At 31.5% G+C, this 22,441-nt stretch overlaps 1 protein-coding gene across 5 annotated transcripts in view; it reads right to left on the bottom strand.

Annotated features, from left to right (window-relative positions):
* Nucleotides 1-22,441, bottom strand: part of bs (blistered) — a 417,141-nt gene that overhangs the window by 98,653 nt on the left and 296,047 nt on the right. For 2 of the 5 annotated variants that reach the window (XM_067045519.1, XM_067045520.1), the window contains exon 3: nt 15,857-15,898. The exons of the other annotated variants lie outside the window; for them this stretch is intronic. In XM_067045519.1, the coding sequence (XP_066901620.1) occupies nt 15,857-15,898 (42 nt within the window). The remainder of the gene's footprint in view (nt 1-15,856; nt 15,899-22,441) is intronic. 5 annotated transcript variants of the gene reach the window in all.

Genomic DNA, 22,441 nt, shown 5'->3' with positions numbered 1-22,441 from the left:
TTTGTCTCAACACTTTTATTTTTCACCAGTCCAACGTTTCGGCCATTCTAGCCATCCTCAAGGACATCTTCAATATAATTTCTTCCTCACATTAAATATATATACTTAAATTTATTTAATTCCAAATCTGTTATAACAGTTTGATTTTTGTTTAACAATTGGTAATGTGGAATAGGGAGGAGGGAGGTATAGTCTCGTGCAAAAGACACTACTAACTATTTAAAACGCTATAAATATTGAACAATAACGATGAATTAAAAAAACATATAAAAATAAAATAGCCATTCTTCAAAAGAGAAAGAAAAAAAAAATTTTTATGACACAAAAAAATGACATTTATAGATTTAATAAAATAAATAGCTAACCTCTAATGAAAAAAAATTATAATAATTTTATATAAATACGAAGAAAAAATACCATAAAATAGTAGTAATGACAATTATAGAAATAGATAAATATAGAATTTATAACAGGATATCCTGAAGCACCTAGCTTTAGTCTTCTGGATGACGTTGTATTTCCCACATGGTAAGTTTCGTTTTTAACTGATGTTTCGTTGGGTCTAGTGGGCATCTGAGAGTACATTTTTCAATGTTGAGACTAATCATTCATTTAGTAAATTATTGTTCTAGATCATTAAGGTAACTATGAAAAGTACTTCTAGCTATTATTATGGCATCATGTTGAGTAAAAACTGCTCTATCGTCAGCAAATATAGCTATGGTGGTATGTGTGGACCGGATATCACGAGGATAGAAGAGAATGCGAGAAAGAACTTGTAAGAAAGAACCTTGTAGAATACCGGCAAGGATTTGTCTGATGGTCGAAATATTGTTATTAATTCTAACAGTAAATGTCCGGCCATTGAGGAATGAGTTTAGAATACCGTATAAATATTTCGGAGGGTCAACTTTCTTTAGTCCGTATAGAAGACCTCGATGACAGGCCTTATCAAACGCTTGTTAGAAGTCCAAGAACGTTACCAGGGTGTGTTTCTTTATTTCAAATCCGTTTACAATAAATTGAGATAGTGTTACTAGTTGGTAAAAATGCCTATACTGAAAACCAAATTCAAAATCCGAAAAATGTCGGTACACTGAAAAAAAAATAAAAACTATGTTCAACGTTTCGGGTAGAGTTTCTAGCCTTCTTCAGGGCTAAAAATAGTTCTGTTTTTAGCCCTGAAGAAGGCTAGAAACTCTAGCCGAAACGTTGGCACATTAAAATAAGTTAATCGTACTTATTTGTGTTTTTCATTGACCGCACCCCCAACCATCTTCTCCTCATTCATCATCCACGGTCAACTATCTCTCATAAAAACTATGTTCGTATACCCGATTCAAGGAATTACCCAAAAATGGGTACTAAACTGATTTATCACCTAATAATTGATAATTACTGATTTATTTATTAAGTATAAATTTCTTTATACTTGCTTCTTGAGCGGTAGGAAAATTATTATTCAGATTTATTTTCTCATCGACAAGGACTTCATACGTTTTTCAGTCGATCACTCCGTTAATGAGTGATCTTACCTTCGTTACTTTCTAAAACTTAGTAGATAAATAAATTATTACCAGGATCTGGTCCAAATTGTGAGCTAGGATCACGTGGGATAAAATAGGAAGCCTCCAATGTTTCGCTATTTCGTTACAAAGTTTGGTTTACAACCTGATCTGAAAAGAGTTGGTTCATGTGGTGCATAAAATTATATACTGTGCCTTGAACAAATACTAGCTAGGTATTTCCACTAGTATTCGATTTTTAGCATCCTCAGTAAATGTTCCTGCAGTTAATATTATCTAAAACTTATGTATTATCTTGGTGGTAAAAGTTATATATATTTTCAAGCAGCTTTTTATTTGAAGATTTAGAAACTGCCGTCACGATTGTAGGAGATGAGTGTAAACGAACTGATATAATCTCAATATTTAATATGTTAGGAATTATATTTTCAGTGAAGCTAATATAATTCTTGATTATTAAGACAACATCGCCGGAAGGAGTCGAACAATCTTTATCATTAAGCATGATTTTGTAACATGGAATTTTAAATTTGATGCTTTGAGATGAATAAGTCTCAGTTATGCAGGCTATATCGATTAAGTATGATTCAAGGAAGATTGTGAATTAATTACTTTGAGAGAATATTCCATGAGAATTTCAGCTTAAAATGTTTAATATTTTTAATTCGGTAGTCATAAATAAAAAATAAATATATGAGAACTACTAGAATAATATTCGATTTGTAGTAGTTAGATAGAAGAGAATTAGTAATAGCAGATAAGCTATTATTTACATTAAGGTTTATTAGTAAATAAAGAAGCTATTAATGTGGATAAATGAATCATAACTTGAGGTAGATAGGGTTTATTTGCTTCGGTAATGATTTTAGTTATAGAAGGTAATAAATTTTCTCAATTTATTTTATTGTTATTAATAACTCTGAACTGTTTTTGTTCCGATTGTAACAATAATAAATTGCACGTACTCAACTGTGTATGAAAATGTTGAAGTACTTCTGGTAGCCGGTCTATTTGAATTATTCTCAAGTGTACGAGTACTCAGGAGGCGAGTTTATTTAATTTATTATGGTTTGGTAATGTTTACATCCCTTGTAATTAGCCGCATAGGTAAGTTCACAATTTATACAAAAAAGCTTTTCTATCATTTCAACGAGAATTTTGAGAAATGGTGTTTTCCTGTGTACTTGACGCACCTTGATTCGAAATGACAATAATTTTTTGTGTGACAATATCTCAGGCAGTTTGTACACATTAAGATGTCACTGTTTTTATGTTTAGTTACTACAATAATTATGGTCAGGTTTAATCTAAGTCTATATCAAACTTCATGTAAATGTTTAAGAAAAAAATTAGGAACCTATAAAAACAAACGTATGTGCTTGTTTTTATCTGGACAGAGAAGTAATTTATAACCTAATTTAAATTAATCGTATTTTCCCACGGCAATATATCCATATTGTCATTTACAGTAGCTCAACATAACTAACGAAAAACTGATATAAACATTACTTTTTATTTTAATTATATTATTTCAATTTCTTGAGACAAGGTAATAAGTTATTAAATAAATCAAAAATTCGTATCCACTTTTGTCTCAACACTTTTATTTTTCACCAGTCCAACGTTTCGGCCATTCTAGCCATCCTCAAGGACATCTTCAATATAATTTCTTCCTCACATTAATTTAAAGTTTCTTTTGCAGGCTATTCTGCCCAGGTCATTTTCTTTATTATAAGTTAAAAGCCTATTTTTTAAAAATTTAAAATCATTAATATTTAATTTTTCTTATATAAGATTATCTACAATTAATACACTACCATATAACAAACCATTTATCTTGGTAAATGGTGGTGGATTTATGGTGGATAAATGGTTTGTTATATGGTAGTGTATTAATTAATCTTATATAAGAAAAATTAAATATTAATGATTTTAAATTTTTAAAAATAGGCTTTTAACTTATAATAAAGAAAATGACCTGGGCAGAATAGCCGGCAAAAGAAACTTTAAATTAATGTGAGGAAGAAATTATATTGAAGATGTCCTTGAGGATAGCTAGAATGGCCGAAACGTTGGACTAGTGAAAAATAAAAGTGTTGAGACAAAAATGGATACGAATTTTTGATTTATTTAATAAAAAAATTACTTTTTATGAAAATATGTCATATCCGAAATAATTTTCATTTTACGATTAAGTAAAAACGTGGTTAATTTATGACATTAAGAGAGGCAATAAAAATCATCTTTCCAAAAGTTTTCTTCATCGTATTACTGCGTGTAAAGATATTAGGCATTTGACAATATCAATACAACAGTAAAAAGACGACACATAGCAGATCGGTAAATAAAGTCCAGCACATAGAGGAGATGGAAGAGTGAACTAATTGGAGACTGAGACGTACACGAGGACTGACAGAGGATTTGCATAGACTGGGTCCTAGTACCGGTACCGATACAGGCTCAGTCTATTATAAAGGACCCGGCTAGAGCTATCTCTCTACGTCCTGGATAATTTACTGTCCTTTCCTTTAGTATTGTACTCTAGTCCTTATCTGCCATCGCTCCTATTTCTCCTTTTTGTTTTGATTTCGCTTTCATCCTTCTCTTGAATCCAATAGCGCTTCTCTTTAGCTATTCCATGTTGTATATGAAGCTAGATTGTCCGTTAACATGATTCTTTCAAGTAAAATAACAAGAATAATTGTATCAGTTATTCGCAAGCACACAAGACCAATAAATAGCTTATTCTCGACACTAACACTATTAGCCAACATATTTCCCTCCAATCATATACAACAAAACCAAAACCCTAGAAAACACATAATAATAATTCTATCAACGCCTCGAATGAACTTTCTCATCAGTTAGGAGCTGATTTTTGATCATCACGAAAGATAGTTATTAATTATTATTATTATTAGTTAATTAAGATATTGATAACGAAGAGAATAATAATAGTTAAACAAGAGCATTAATGTTTTTGTTTCCCTTTAAACTAATATTAAACTAAAATTATTGCTTGATTCCACTAATTAACATGTTTGTGTCTAATTCATTAATTAATTCACTAATATTTTTGTTTTTATTTAATTTTATAACTTCCATAAATAATAAGACGACTGCGTGGCCTTGATGAAACGAGAGAATTTTGATTTCAATGTTTCATGATAAAAAACATACAAACGAAACAACAAGAAATACCTTTGTTTCGATTTCTATCATATGAATGTTATCATATATAAGTAAAGTTTATGGTTATCATACCCAATCAGCTTTTATAAGTGAAGGTTAACCTCCACTGAGCACGATCAGTGAGTCTTACTTTCTGCAGGCTCTGTCACGATAAAATGACAATGAATATTTTCATTTTTTCATAATTTCTTAATAAAAATACCTATAGAAAATAATATTTCTTGTGTTCAGAAAAATAACTGAAATACAAATGATGATGATGAAATATGAAAAGCAATGATATAGCTTAATGTTTAAGTTTATATTGCTCATTATATTACTTCTTTAGGAGAAAAAAAAATGGTTATATCGACAAAGAGAGGCTCTTATTACTACCGAGAGATCTTTTTTTGAGGATCCCAACAGCGTTGTAAGTGAGGTTGACATGTAATTAGAACTATTGATTAACACAACTGAAAGCGTTATTTTCAATTTGATTATTCAACATACACCAAGTTGTCCAGTGTAGGTCGATCATGCAGCAAATGTGAATTAGTAATTGTCAACCTTTCCTGAAACATCAACTACAACTGTAGTGTGTATCGATAATATATATGTGTCTGAGCGTGAATTTTGTAAGTATATAGGGGTCATTCATCAAACTAATATAAAATGAACCTATATATATCCGGTAGAATACACGAGAAAAACATATTGATATATAAGAATCGTAATCAAAATCTTAATTATAAACTAGAAGAATGTATTTATAATTCTTTTTCTTAGTAAAAACAAAAATTAAGGTGAATTACAAAATGTTGCCATATAAAAGGTAGTTTTAAGACGAAAAATACTCTCTGATTATTATGAATGAGTATCGTAAAGTAAATGAGAAGCTCCAGATGAAACTTCATTTTGTCTAATTTCTGACTTAATTCAATTTGCACGGATGTAGTGAATTAATTTTGGGAAGAGATATTTTTTTTCATAGTTTTTCTGGACAATGATTTACCGACCTTTGAAGTTTTTCAGTCACTACAAAATAGATAAAAAACGCATTCTGGTCTGGAAAAAACGTATTTTTTCTGGAAGGGGGAAAAAGAAAAAAATAAATAAATAAAATAGCAGCTTCAATAGCCTTTTAAAATAAATATGAATTTCTTATAAAAATAATTTATGAGGGATAAACAAGTATAATATTATTTGTAATTTTTGTGTTTCTAAGATTATTTGTACAAGACTTTTTCGCCGTGTAAACATAAACGTTTACTGGTTACGGAAATGAGTTTATAACAGAGGAAGGACCATAAATTGCACTAGCTACCCGCATATCATTAAAATATAGCTGTGACTAAGGCGTAAATCTGTAACACTTACTTCGTAATAATGCTCTCTGTGTCGACTACGAGGCGCCTGTATATTTATTTACAGCTATCATATATCAAAAATATTATATGCAGCAGATTCATGTGGTTCTGAAAGTGAAATATACAGCAACATGTTAGGCAAAGGTGTCCAAAGCTTAAATTGCATATAAAAAATTAAAATTAGCTGTAGTTAGAACACTTCCGGGAATGCTTCGAATTAACTGTCGAAGTTGGCTGTCTTACTACTTGTCTATATACGTAACTACTATAAGTTTTATATAATCAGCTACATACCAAAAGTGTGCGGTTCAACTCAGAAAAGAAAATTTTAAAGTTGATACTAGTTTGTTTTATTCATTTTTGAAATAGCTAAAAGTTTGCAAATAGCATAGCGCTTGAATTTTGAAAAAAAAAGTTCAGTTCTATATATCTAGAAACTAAATATTCAATTTTCAAACCATAATACACCAGTATCATTTTGACTCCGAGAAATGGTCTTTTTCTACAAAGATTAGCATCAAAAACCGGGACAAGGAGTAGGAATGTACATAGAAAAAATATTTTCAACAATAAAAGACAACAGCAACTCAGTTTTCTATTGTGGAAGATGTCTTTTGAAAGAAGACTAAGATATCAATTGCTTGTATTCAAGCTATATTTAAGGAAAACTAAATTATTTATTTCTTTGTTCAAGTATCAATTCCTTCCCATTCACTACAAAAAATTAGTACACTACGATAATCAGACCAATTTGGACATATGGAATTGACCTCTGGAGCTCCACCAAACCATCAAATTCTTCCCGCATCCAATCGTTACAATCCAAAATCCTACGTAAAATCCTTGATACTGCTTATTACGTTACAAATAAACTCATTCACAAATACCTTAACATCCGATTCGTTGCAGATTTGACCCAAAACAGATATGCGTCTTTTCATTCCAAACTCCTTAACCATCCTAACCCAATTCTTAATCTTTCATCCCTAACAATCCCTGATAATCCTCCGAGGCGTCTGAAAAGGAGATGGCCACGGAATTTAATTTAATCTAATTTAAATTAATGTTTGAAGTACCATCAATGGGTGGTCCCTTCCCAATATTTTCAAGTGTATATGACATACAACATATTTATCTATTGTATTATTTTGGACAGTTGTAAATTACATTAAATAAATAAAAAAAAAGTATCAATTCAGTCAAAAAGTGCAGAAAAAAAATCGTAGCTACTATTAATTGATTTCTAGTTAATGTAGCTATTAGTGGTATAATGCAAATAAATTTTTTGTACTAAACGAATTATTTACATATTATAATAAAACTGTTAGCATTTTGTTGCGGTATAAGTAGAAACAAAATTAATAGTAAACAGAAGGGTATTAGAAAATATTTAACAGTCTAAACTATATATGATTATTTTTTTTTTCTAGAAAATTTAATATCAGGTTGCAGGTGTCGAACGAAACCTGACACCAGTACTATTTCTCTTAAGAGGGGTAACAACCATATAGACCAGAGCAGTGGCGATGAGGAGGAAACAAATTGTCTCCATATCCGGTGACAGTACCCTGAGAAGCCTATAGCCAGTACTGACAAGGGCAATGAGCCTCCGCAGACCTAACAGAACCAGAAGCAAGTCCCACCAAAGATCAATTTGTTACGGCTACTGCAAGTTTATGGAATAAATGCTTCCAGTTTGGTCTTGCAATAATTCTATCCGCGAGGAGGGTGGACAGATTGAGGCGGGGACAGAAGGTCGGTTCATTTAAAAGCAGGCAGCGTTGTCCCCATTCCTATAGGATCCGTCCTCAGCTTCTTCACGACTCGTTTTTTCCACCGCTCTTGTGTTTCTTTTCTCTTCCTGCTCCTCCCTATGTCCCGCGGGGTGTCAGGCCATATGGTGCAAAAGGAGGCGCTGCACATCCTTTGCCAACTCCGATTCGTCTTCCATCGGCCCGACGTGTAAAGGATGCTCTGATAAAAAAGAAAAGAAGCCATATGCAGAAGCTAGGCCGTGTAACCATCACAGCATCGAGTGTGAAGGAATGAAACTTTAATCCTAACGTGTACGACAGCTAATACAAGCTGATTCTACTACAGCACCCAGTGGGCACGTGACACCTCACTTTAAAGATATTTACGTTAAGTATCATCTTCCATAACACAATGTAAGCCTCCTCACAAATAAATAAATAAACGCTAAAGTTTAAGAATATTAAGAACATAAAATTTCAATAATTAGTGGTGATTCTTAGTTAATTAATATATTATCTATATATTAATTTCTTGTATGAGAGCAGGTAATTTAAATTAAAACACAAAATGCTTGGATCCTTATCTCTCACTTTTTTCTTTCTATTTATTTTTCTCCAACGTTTCGGCCCTCAGGCCATTAAAAAGAAAAACTTCCATAATTTTCTTATTTTTACTAGCAATTCATTCACCGCCTAACACTATGTTTCAACTGTCATACCTTACAATTGCTTTGTCCAGGTATTTTATGACAGAGAATATAATACTTGACTCCGTGGGAGTTATCCAGAGGAGGAATGGCATGCATCGCATATCTTATTTGTTGTTTTATTTATTTATAACTTTTTACTTTTATTATTTTTAATATTTTAATATTTGTTATATAGGGGAATTTGTTGATAAAATGAAATAAGGGTTGTAAAATGTTAGGGAAAGAAAAAAAAGGAATAAATTGAAAAACTTGTATTTAGTTTGTAGACTGGTATTAATTGTAAAAGAATACTGTGGAAAAAAAAAATTATCTTTCTATTATATTATATCATATAAAATTATGTAATTTATATATGTCCGATCACGGATTGATCAGTAAGCTGTGTAATGTGGCAACTCGATATATTTTGGCAGCATGAATGAATAAATTTCTTTCTCTTCTCTCTTCCTACCGCGGACTACTATGCCCATGACGTTTATTTTTAAAAACAAATACATTTCTCAATTATTATCACATTGATAAATTTGTAATAAATGGTTATCAAATTACAAATATTTATATTCGTAATTCCTTATTCCTTCACATTAATTATTAAACAGTTTTTTAGTATTACACATGTTCTCTTTCTTTAATAAGTAAATGTATCCAACGACTGAAGCACCGTGCAATCAATCTCTTCCTCCAAGCTACTCCATCATATCTGAAGGGCGAATGTAGACACAAAAAAATTTTAAAAATTTCATTTAATATTGTTTTTACATGCTACATAGACCATAATAACATACATCAAAAAAATTTAAAAAAAATCATGTAAGGAAAATAATTTACTTTAAAATGTACGTATTAAAACTAAAATAATATACAATCATAATATATTTATTGCTAAAAAGTAATCTAATGACAACCTTAGGCTATGTTTTTAAAATTATACAGTTGATCGGCCAACTGAACGACGTTTTGACTTCATGAACATAATTGTAGGGATAAAAAGATTCACAGTAATCCGTTTACACAAAAATTAAAAGTAGACGACAAACAGCGTTCTTTAAGTTTGGAAATCTAGGCGGACGTTGCAACTTGGACGGCATTCACTAATCTGCAGCAGTACCGGTTCGAATTTGGCCTAGGTAATTTGACGTTTATTTCGCGGCTGGCCCACGGCACAAAGCTCGGCATTTGCACTCTGGTTAAGAAAAGTTAGAAACCAGTAGGATACCCCATCTTCCCTGCCCCGAGTAGAAACACATAAGGATGTTAAACTGAATAAAGTAAATAACTCATCAAATTAAATAGCTCTCGGAGGCACATTAGTCTGTTAATGTCTGTATTGTACTTGTAAAGATTATGTTGGTGGCTGTATTCTTCAGACCGCTAAGAGAACCTTACTCGACTGCCCCTAACCAGGATCCACAGCCGTTCGGCAGTACACAGCTCACTGGTAATGATGCAGATAAGCGATGATAGCTCCTGCTGACCTTTCCGTTAGCCTACCTGACGGTCCAGCGACATTGGCTCTACTCCACCGTACGCCCGGGGGAAGAACCGGGTAGCGCTGCCGGTGAGGGCGTCTCTAATTGATAAGTGGGCGGTCGCCTGAGGCGGAGGATTTGCATTTGAAAGTCTTTACCGGTCTTCCTTCTCACCTACCGTCCTTCGGGTCTCTAGAAGATCTTCGGTACCGTTCTTCGAGGATAGTCTGTATCAAATCTAGAAAGCTGTAGCGAAATCTTACGACACCACGTAATTATAGGATCTCAGTTTTAAGATAAAAGAAAATTTACCATTATCGGAAAGCATATTGTTCAATTCGAAAATGTGTTGCCTAATTAAAGATTAATTATATCTGGTGAGCACGATGATGCTAAAAAGATTAATGAACTGCTTCTTAAGATTCATCATTAGTACTCCCAGACGTTCACATATCTCTAACTGTTATTCCGAGCAAAGTTGGCTCTATACTAACATCCGAAGATAATATTCCAATCCTTAAGAACCAGACGCCCTCCCTATATTATTCACCTACCACTATCCCACCTGCTAATTACAAGAACTACCTATTTGTATATTTCTTCCCAAGAACTGCGTTTTTTGAAAAATCCTTTACCGTTTAAACTAACGGATTTTGTTATTCCTTACTCAAATCCATTCTTAAAGCTTCCTCATTCATTCACCTTTAAAAATCAATTATATATTCATCTTCTCGGCTAATAATAAATATCAAAAAAGCTACAATTATCCGTAATATTATTCTTTGGAGTCCAAATGTCGACTTTTTGACTACTAAAAATCGATTTTTGTATTTCATTTCAATAAGGCAGAGACCAAATATTCTCCAGCATTTATAACTATTAAAATACAACAGCTAAAATCAGAGTGTAGTGCTTTAATGACTTCTTTAGGATTGTTAGGTCGTCGACATAGGTTTAACAGGATATGATTACATCTGTAATTCAATTAATCTTCTTCTTCTAGAATATTATGGGACAGTAAACGACAAATGCAATAACTTTTCTCTGCTAGTTTACAATAATAAAGCTAAGTTCGATAGGCTGTTGCGATAAAATCCATTTTGAAATAATGATTACACGGGTTATAACAATACGTGAATGCGTATTATATATGCTAGTGTAAATATTACTATTAAATACATATATTGTGACAGATACTTGTTCTCATTTTTTGCGTTCCTTAGTCCTGGTAAAATTTTCAATCCTGACCATCAATGCTTTATATTGTGGTCCAATTAACATCACTCTGTGAAGTGCATAAATGTTCTTGCGTTTGTTGAAAACACTATAGTCATTATTAATTTATTTAATTCATACACAATTCAATAAGTGTAAGCTTGTCAAATATGTATTTAGTGTGAAGTATTAAAAATAATATAAATAGTACAATACTTCTTGTCGATTAAAAAACTAAAAATAATATGCTATTATCCGGTTAGACAAAAACTAAGATCAAATATCTGATGTGCCGACCTAAAAGGCTTTTCTTATAAATTTCGTTGCCAACTGCATCTACCACAACAACTGATCGGATGATTTATTTGTTTTAAAGTCACTTATTTTAATCTTTTAGAATATTTAATCATATTTTGTATCATACTCTGAAATTTTTCGAAAAACTAAAAAAATATATACAAAATATTTAAAAATCAATTTGAGACCATAAGCGCGCACCTTTACTAATCATAATAAATTTGTAACAATAATAACTCAGTTCGAGATTTGTAGGGAATTTTATTACAATTTAATAACAATTACACATCATTACCATCAAATATGTACGTTAAAAAAGGTTCTTTTTTTTCCATAACTTCTTCTTAAGCAAAATTTAAATAACTCTAAGGTGAAACGTTAGTGCAAGTTTTATAAGGATCAGCAGAACCATTATGAAGCTACAGTACATAGAAAAACACGTCATTCGACAATTGTGTAGTCACAACTGCAAACTAAGTGTATTTAGGATTTAGAATACAGACAACATAGGAAGGAATCCTGCACAAAAAAAATAAATAAAAATCTGTCCTCGCGTTTAATAGTGGTATCATATTCCCATTTTAACATATCCGTTAAAAATTACAAATAGAAAATTTTACAGGATTACATCACTCTCCTTACCTATATGGTGCATAAAGTAAAAAAGAAAATACTAAATAAAACATCTATTGACATTAAAATTCTATTTAATAAACGTAACAGCTATTCATTAATTATTCAAGTAATGACTATTTAAGTATTTACTAAAAAAAATCAAAGTAACTATTATTTATTAAAGTTTAATAGTAATGAAAAATCTATAAAGAAATAGTTTAATTTGATCTATAACCATAGAAGAACGTTGGATAGAAGACACCGGCATGTAATAACAAAATATATAATGTTATTTTTAAACATCCATTCTCTGCTTTCTTGATTATTCCAAAATATTTTTGGCTATTTTTATACCGAATCATCTCACATTTATGTTAATTCGTTTAAAAGGATGTTCCCAATAAGAAAATTTCTTAAAATACCATGATAAATCCAGCTCCTATAACCTAGCTCCAATGGTATTTAATTAATTTATTTTTTCGGAACCTCCAAATTTAAATATATTTATATTTCGATATTAATATAACATTCAAGAAGGAGACGGCAACCGCAGTGACTTCCTTAGCATTATATCGGCTGGAATAACACTTGATGGTGAGCCGTGGCAGGAGAATAGAATAAAGAGGCGAGGCGATGATATCTCCCCTGTATGATTTTGATATCTTATTCACTGGAGCGTTCCCGCTGGAATTCATGTATCGGTGACAACATCAGCACCGGCCTCTTCTTATTTTTATTTTACGTTTTACATTTTTTCGGGACGGAGGTAAAATTTTTCAATTCTTATATAGCCCGGGACCAGATCTTTCTCTCTTAATTTCAAACTGATACCGCCCTGGTATTTCTCCTTTAACATTCATATGGAAAATAGTATTCATAAATAGCTGTCCAATGTTGCCTTTGGTATGTGTCAAGTTTTCCAAACGGCCATTTGTCGTATCTTAACTTTATTATTTTTTAAGTTCTTCATTTGAGAAGGATTAGCGCGCTCCGCTGGTAGCCTAATTCGATATTTTGTTTAAATAATGAAGTCCAATTTATTAAATATAATGAACGTTTATAAATTTAATTGGAAATTCTATTATTATTTTTATTCTTTATTAAAAAATACGACTCAAAGAATACAATGAATGTTGCCCACTTAATCAATCTACCTACACATTTTTCGAATAATTACACAGAGTTTTTATACTTATATTTATAAGTAAAGAATGGGAATAACAAAGTGATTTAGAATAACTAAGTTTCAACTTGTAAATCAAAGATATTTAAAACGTTTTCTTAAATAGAGTAGAAATATGTCAATCTTGTTTTGTAAAAAATGTTTTTTGGGGTCAGTAACTATTATTTTATATTTATTAGGCCACAACAAAATATGTCTATCGTCCTTTCTAAAAACATTCAGTTTGCTTTTCAGATTAATTTTTTTTAAGGACATGGATTTCGGAAATAGTCAGTTACTGCTACACAGATGTAGTATTTAAGTAAGTGTAATCAATTGGCTTGGCTTTTTATAGCATTGTCGGCAATTAATTACAATTGAAGTATTAATTTATTTCTTAAAGTGGAGAATATGGTCCGGGGGTGCAGTCATCAAACAAATAAACAAAAAAATATTTATTTGTGTCTTTATTAAATTATAAATTAATAATTTTTTTAAAATTATTTATAAATCATTTTTGTTTATTTGTGTTTTTTTGCTGACCCCCCATCTATTCTTAATGATATATATATATAATGCTATATTCTATTGATCAAAGGAGTAAAGGAGCCTCAGGGATCGCGCGGTTCCAGACCCGATCTCAATGCCCTTTTTATAAAGATGGCACTGTACCAATGTCAATGTAAATATTGTTGTATTATACCTTAGGGATTGTATCATTAAGTATCATTTCATTCTGTTATTCTAAATGGTTATTTTTTATATTTAACTAATAACCGCATTCTTATTTGTTTTCTCCTAGATTGTACTCATGAAGATCAGTCTCTTATATATTTCCACTTAGAAATAACACGTGGCAACAACTGCTGTTCTGATCCGGCCACCGGAACGATAAAAAGATTCCGATCCACTCATGTACTGAGCTAACAGCCACAATGGCTCGGTACGGAACCGCTGCGGGGACGCGCGGGGCGAACAGTTCACCAGATGTTCGCCCGGAGCGAAGGCGGATCACGTTCAGTGAAGATCTTCCCAGCCCGCTAGGGGTCAAACCTCAGAGCGTCGTGTTCGTCTCTTTTGGAATCGAAATTTTTGGTTGCCTCAATAGGGATCGTCCAGGAAGCTCTGAATTAATGCTAATTTATTTTGAGGGAGGAAATTCTCTTAGTCATGTACTTAAGGAATTTTCTCCGATTCTATCGGATGATCTAGCCTAAGCATGCCATAATAACACAGAATTCATTTCCTTCTATACGACACATAAGGTGCTTCCAGAGCCTTGTCGATCATCCGATCCACAAACAAAATTTACGAAGGATTAGCAACAGCTGAAAAATGTATCAAAAAATTCTAAAAATTAAAATTTATTTATCAATAATAATTGAACCCCATTATCTATATAGGTATCATACTCTAATAATGTTGCTTGTTTCGTTCATTAATAAAAAAAAGTAGACAAAATCGAGAGACCTTTACAGTCATCGATTTGCTCTAAACAACTTAGAAGCAACGTCTAATTTAAATTATGGTTCCAGGCTTACGATAAACAATAAAATTGGGCCGCCCGTAGCTCAGTGATTGGGTATAGTCTTACTAATTTGAGGTCTATTGGCGATATCCGTTTGAATCCGGGGTTTTGACTTTTTTCATTGAGTGGCGGTCCCACAAAATGAAAACCTTTGACCCCCAACCATGGTTAGGCAGTATAGGATTCCAATTGATGGAGTCTTGGCCGAAAAAAAGAAGATATAATTTTGATACACGCTAATTGATCATTGTTTATTTTTAATTAATGATGTGATATATGTGGCAGGTCTTATTGGCACAGCGACGAGCATAAGAAACCATATTAAATGCTATAAACCCAAATATAGCACATTAACTATAAATAAAACACACAAAATATGACTTTTTATAATAATATCTTAGAAAAATACATTAAATATACAGTGCCAATAGGTAGTATTTCGTAACCATCCTATACTACCTTATTTATTTCAAATTTAATTATAAACTTCAATTTATATATATTTTAATTTCTTGTTTAAGACTTTTTATTTTATCATTTATAATAAATTAGATTCATTTAGCCTTAACATAATTATATTAAATTTTCAATTTCGGCCAACCGAGTATTATTAAATATAATCTTAATTTTAAATTTCACAGTCTCTGAATAATTACGAAAAACAATAACAATACGCCTTAAATGCAATAAACAAATTTATGGAAACTTACCAAATCTGAAAATCGCAATGCGCAAAAAAATATATGAAGTACAAATTTGACAAAAAGGAATCCTTACAGATTTGAAAAAATGTATATCATTTCTTTATTCTTTGATATGTAAAGAAGGTTAAACTAAACACCTTAAAGAAGAATTTATAAAACATATCAACATAAAGAAGGTTATTTCTTGTGCGATAAAACACACTGAGTAAGGGACTGAAGAAAGAAAATCACTTCACCTCCAAAAGAATGAAAGACTGAAATAATGTAAAGGAAAAATAACGATTAAAAAATAAATAATATTTTAGTAATTAAAAATGAAAAATAAAAAAATAAATTACCATATCTGAGTAGTTCTTATTCTTAAATTTCCGCATACTCACCTGTAAATACAAAAAAAAAACATATATTATTATATTTACATTGAGCAATGAAATGTTTATGTAAAAATTTTTTCCACCTGATTGAGTTTTAAAGTATAAATATGACTTTAATTTATATTATAATTATCCTAATCGTGACGAGAAAACAAGTTTAATAATATTGGAAGAAGACAGTTGACTGTATGAAGTAGATTATTGAGTGGCGGTCAATAAAGGTATCAAAATAGTAACAAAAAGCGTCGTCTGACAATAATCGTCAGGGCTGATAAGGATGAAGTTCTGTTGTCAACTCAGATCAATTCCATTTGAAATTCTGGAGTTCAATGAGCTAAAGAACTGGAAGAAGCTACAAACTGGACTTCACAGGAAAAAGAAACTTCATTTATTCAACTAAGTTCTAATTAATTTTACATGGGTACAAACCGCCATCTCTTGTTAAAATTAAAGAGTGATATAAAAAGCAGATGTGTTTGCATACAACATATTTTTTTTCCTTAAAATGACAATAATATTTAATATTTACTTCTCAATACAGAATTGAACATATGGTCGCAGTATTTTTGTCTACAATACAGTACGAAGGTCCCGCATGGAGCATGGAACGTAATACTCGTGATGGACCCGGAGGAATCCCCAAGGCTGGCCTGACAATTAAATATATCTTTCCCGTTTCGGAGGTTGCCGCGATGTACGCACAGGCGCACGCACGCGCCGTCCAAGGAGCGAAATATAAATCCCTGCCAATGACTTCCTCGCATTCCCCACCGGCTTCCCGTTAGCCGTCGTAAATCGTGTCAGGCGGGTGCCGAACCCATCCTCCAGCCACTGTTTCTTCTGACAGCAATACAAGTAGGGAGGGGAGTGAGGAGTCACCTGTAGCAATATGACAGCTAATCAAAAATTATAAATATGCATTTTCTGATTTAAATATCATAGCCAAAAGGCTTCAATGCAAATGTAACACATTAAGACAAAAAAAGTTCCATTATAACTAAAATCTGGAGGAATCTGAAGGGAACCCACAGGGTTGACTCACGGCTACAGTGTAACAGAAAACAATTATCTGCCCAGCCGGATTCGATCTCGGGTCCTTGGAGTTAATACCATCGTGTCTTACCACAGTGCTACCGCGCTCCTCATTATACAAAGATAACATTTTCTACTTTTACGAAATTTTATTTGACTATCATAGCGTTAATATTTTTTTTAAATTATTTATTTAATGTAATTTACAACTGTACAAAATAATACAATAGGTAAATATGTAGTATGTTTCATATAAACTTGAAAATCTTGGGAAGGAACCATCCATTGGTGGTACTTCAAACATTAATTTAAATTAGAAGGTCCCGTGGCCATCTTCTTTTCAGACGCCTCGGAGGATTATCAGGGATTGTTAAGGATGAAAGATTAAGAATTAATGCGTTAGGATGGTTAAGGAGTTTGGAATAAAAAGACGCATATCTGTTTTGGGTCAAATCTGCAACGAATGGAATGTTAAGGTCTTTATGAATGAGTTTATTTGTGACGTAATAAGGAGCATCAAGGATTTTGGATTGTAACGATTAGATGCGGGAAGAATTTGATGGTTTGGTGGAGCCCCAGAGCTCAATTCCATATGTCCAAATTGGTCTGATTATTGTAGTGTGTACTAATATTTTGTAGTGAATGGGAAGTTTAGAGCGTTTCTCAAGTATGTGTTGTAGCAATCGGAATCTACGAGCAGTTTCTTGTCGTTTCAGTCTTGTGTGTGGATTCCAACTAAGTCTCTTCCGTTAATATTTTAAACTGTAAAACTATCTGAACTAACTCTTAAGTCTCATTTGTTGCTAACTTCGTTAAGGCAGGTCATTTAAACGCCATGTGGGTTCGCTTGTTAGAACTCCGTTTAAGAATTGTTATTATTTACATTACTATCCTATATTTTTAGATTTACAAATTAAAATCTATAATAATTCTTGTTGATACTAATATAAATTATATACTAAATCTAATGTAATTTACAATAATACAAATTCAATACATACTAAAAATAATAACCTTCTGAACCCTGAGAATTACTACTGATACACGTAATAATCGGCTCTCATTATAAGATTACATTCGTCGATATGGAATGAAATAGAAAAAAAAATACTAGAAAGATATTCTCCTATTGACATCCGAGGGTTATAACGAAGTTTAGATGGGAAGATGAAGGCATGAGGGAGCCGATTATTACGGGTATCAGTAGTAAATCTCAGGCTTCAGAAGATTTTAGCATATATTGTATTTGTATTATTATATATTACATTAGATTTAGTACATAATTGATATTATTTTCATCAAGCAGTATTATAAATTTTAATTTGTAAATCTCAAAATATAGGATAATAATGAAAATAATAATAGATAAAATAATAATTCTTAAACGGAGTTCTAACAAACAAACCCACGTAGCATTTAAATGAGCTGCCTTAGGGAAGTTAGCAGCAAATGAGACTTAAGAGTTAGTTAAAATAGTTTTAAAGTTTCAAATATTAACGCTATGATAGACAAATAAAACTTCGTAAAAGTAGAGAATGTTATCTTTAAAGCTTAGTATATAACGTTGTGAGTTCGATTCCCCCTGAGGCAGTTAATATTTATTTCTCGTCGGTCCCAAAAAATGAATCTTGACACTCCTACTTTGGCGGCAGCAACTTCAAAGTAGCCACCAGAGGTTGGCAAAGCGGACCAATACCAATGCCAGTAATATATTATTTGTAATTTGTAAACAAATCATTCAGTGATTACCTTTAAAAAACCTTAGACAAAAGGAAAATTTCGCAAAATTAACAACACTATCAATAGCAAAGCATAAAAAAAAAAAAAATGGTAAAAATAAAGACTATAATTTGACGTTGAAAGAATCCAACTAAGTACGACTGGAATAATCAATAAACTTACAATAATTGTTTACTTTTTTATTACAATATAAAATACTTTTATATTCAGGATCATCATGCATCATAAAGTATAAAGTTTATGATTATATAATTGGAACATCCCTTTCCATGGAATAGTTTACAACCCATATTTGTAGAAACGCTACATAAATAATTACTATTCAAAGAAGGAAATTATGCCAGTCGGTAATGGCCATTATAAACATTATGATGAACGTCCAACTCAAGGAAATAATAAAATAAATTGCTCCATCAATGCAAAACTAACATAAGTAATTTAATTACTTAATTATTAATTTTGTTGTTGAGAAATTGGACTTTTTGGACAAGAGATTTTTATTATTTAATAAAAACCTTTTTATCACTAACGTGAGATTGAAGTATAGATTATTATGAATTTTCATCTAATAGCTTAATTGAATAGTAAGCAACAATGAGTTCTAATATACAAGTTTTTGATACCCATTTAATCCTAAAGTTATATTTTAAAATATAAGTATAAGTAATATTAGTATTCCATTGAGAATACTATATAAGAAAAACAATTTTAAGTCTTAGCCAATTAATACAAATATTAAACTAGAAGACATAATTAGAAACCACGTATGACAAGTTAATTTTAGGAGAAGGGATGTAACATCCGAACTAATCTAGTTCAACAAGAGGAAAATCATTTCAAGAGAACTGCTGGAATGAGAAGCAATAGATGCCGCCTAGTAGCCAGTTAGCACTAACGAAATCGAAGACGGTACTGGACAGTTAGTGGTCATTACAGGCAATTTGGTTAAATTCGTGGCCGACTCGTTAGGAAGGGTGACTCGCTGGAGAAGAGGAGGGAATCCAGGATTCCAGCAGATAGCAATCACCAAGAAGAAAGGAGGGGAAGAAAGAAGAGTCCTGGATACAAAGAACTCTTCCTAGAAAAGGGAAGTCCTTCTCAGTACTCAGGGGTAGAAAGAATCCATCCACTAATCTTCAACTATAAAAAAGATTTGTGAATATATTTTCACTGAACATTGAAGAAAAACTCAAAAGCACGTGAGAAAAGTTTGCACTAAGAGTCAATTCGTCATTTACAATCAAACAGCTAGCCCTAACCAGGTATCAATCCTTCCATAACAAACTCCCTAACCACTCAAGCCCATTAGTTTCTAATCTTGCTTCCTCTTTTATTCCGGACAATCCTCCGAGGCGTCTGAAAAGAAGATGGCCTCGAGACCTTATATTGTAAAAATGTTTTTAGAGTGCTACCAATGAGTAGTTTCTCTACATGTTTGTACCATACCATTATGACTTCCTCAAATTTACTTGATGTATTTATGTACAGTTGTAAATATCAATAAATACATTTTTAAAAAAAACAATCAAACAGTCGATACAAATTAGCAACCGTAGGGGAAAAAAATAAATAAATGAAAATAAATCATGGCCTGAGAGATAATAATTGGCTTCGCAACTTTCAATTATTTTATTTTCTTATTCCCGATAAAGAGTTTAAGAAATCTTAAGTACTAATTACTATCATTAAAGGTGTGGGCAACTGACATTACACCCACTTCAATAAATTAAAGAGTTTGTTAAATATATTTCAATGATACCGGGACATAATGGGCCGTAAACTATAAACCGGTACAGGAAATTTCCACAAGGATACACAACTCACTCCATCTACATTTTATTGTGAATCGTGAATAGTGAGGAGAAGGAGACAAAAAGGATTCGTCATTTCTCTGTATTAATAATATTTTGAGTGCTTAATGATTATATCCTCCACAAAAAAAAAATGTTGAATGTTATCAATTAATTATTTAGCTATTAACTGGGATTAGTTTATGGAAATGTAATGAAGGTAATTCCCAAAACTGTTAAAGACAAGGCATCTTAAAATAATCATAAATCTATTCCAATTGACAAATCACACACGGCATAAAAAAACAAATCCATTCGTTCAACTCATTGCTACAGCAACACAAGTTAGAAGTTTTGTAAGCGTTAATTGTGTGACTTAACTTTTTTTATTAAACTATTTAAATCATGAAGGGTTTAATATATGTTTATAGCTGATGTGCCATTCATTTTATTCCTCAGTGACATTTCAGACAACTATGTCCGATATCAAACGTTGACATTTTTTTACATCACGTATAAATGAAATATATGGTGTAGAAGTGAGAATGTAAAATTTTAACAAAAAAAAAGTCACTTAGAATATGATGTTTTGCAATTAAAAATTCTAAAACTAAAAAGTGCCTTACAACAGTGACGAAACGAATTCCTTCTAGTAATATGTTGAAAAATTATATTTCGTAACTTCAAAGAAAATATGAAAATTTAATGATGTTTTTCAATAACTTTTGTTTCCATGGCCTTAGGTCTTGTTAAATATCAAAAATGTTTTTAAATGTCCTTAAAAAAGAAAGAAAAGAGGTTGATGGAAAAACGTGGAGAGGATACGTACCTCTTTTTCCGTATTAGGAATGCAATTGAAGAAACTGCAGAGGAATAGGATATTTTAGAAATCAGGGAAATAATCGTTATCAGTCAAATGGTATTTGACCATATGATATGATCCACGGCTACAATTTACGAGATAGAAGTTTATTTTTCTTTTTTTTTTTTCACATTCGTGTATTACTATATTACTGTTAACGGTCTCTGGAACTTTAAACAAGCTAGCTAGTGTCGTCGCTCTGGTGTGGAAAAATTTACAACTTTAACTTCATCGAAAAATTCATAATACTAATTTCCACAAAGTTACAACTTACTTCAATACGGCTGCATATAATGCATACGATGAATTGCGCACATTATATGACCTTATATGAGTATATATTACACTATGCCATCATCTTCAGTACGTGTGGCAACCGTCCTGTTCCACTTATTACAAATATAGAGGATATCACTCCAAAAATTTTTAAATTTAGTTTTTTCAATTTAACGTTAAAATTTACTAAAGTAAAATATGTGACTATTCTATAAATATGGTGCTCAATTTATATTTAGATGACTAAAATAGGATAAAATAACAAAAACCTGTTATGATTCAATAAGATTTAAATAAATCGGCCAAGAATTTCTTTAACATAGCCATTCTTTTCGAATTCAATGACAATAATAAAAAAAATTATTTATTATAAAATATATTAAAAGGTCCAAAAAACAATATTCTTTTTTTTTTTACCACTGTCATGAAAACCATTCTTTTGTAATATTTAAACATTGATGTATAATAAATTAAACAAGAGAGTATTCCATCCATTAGGTACTCTCAAGAGTCAAATGGAGACTGACTATGTAGGTTTCTCAATTAATTATTTTAGGGAATTTTTTTTTTTTATTGATAACATATTTTGCTGGTATTTTTTTCCTATAAAGAGAGGTGCTGTATTTATTATATAAACTGTATTTATATTTTATTTATGGACGGGTAAACTGGAATAATTTTCGGACTGATCTTGAAAACGTACTTGACTTAAAAATTCCACTAAAAACAAAAGAACAGATCGACTCTGCTATCGAGATACTTTCTAGATCGATAGGAACTACTATTACTAACAATACTTCCCCAATGAACATAAAAAGTTTTAGAGAAACCAACTTACCTCGTCATATA

This window comes from Halyomorpha halys, unplaced genomic scaffold, assembly GCF_000696795.3.
Source record: "Halyomorpha halys isolate HHAL.00 unplaced genomic scaffold, Hhal_1.1 Scaffold170.1, whole genome shotgun sequence".
NCBI lineage: Eukaryota > Metazoa > Arthropoda > Insecta > Hemiptera > Pentatomidae > Halyomorpha > Halyomorpha halys.
This window is presented reverse-complemented; position numbering and strand designations above follow the sequence as displayed.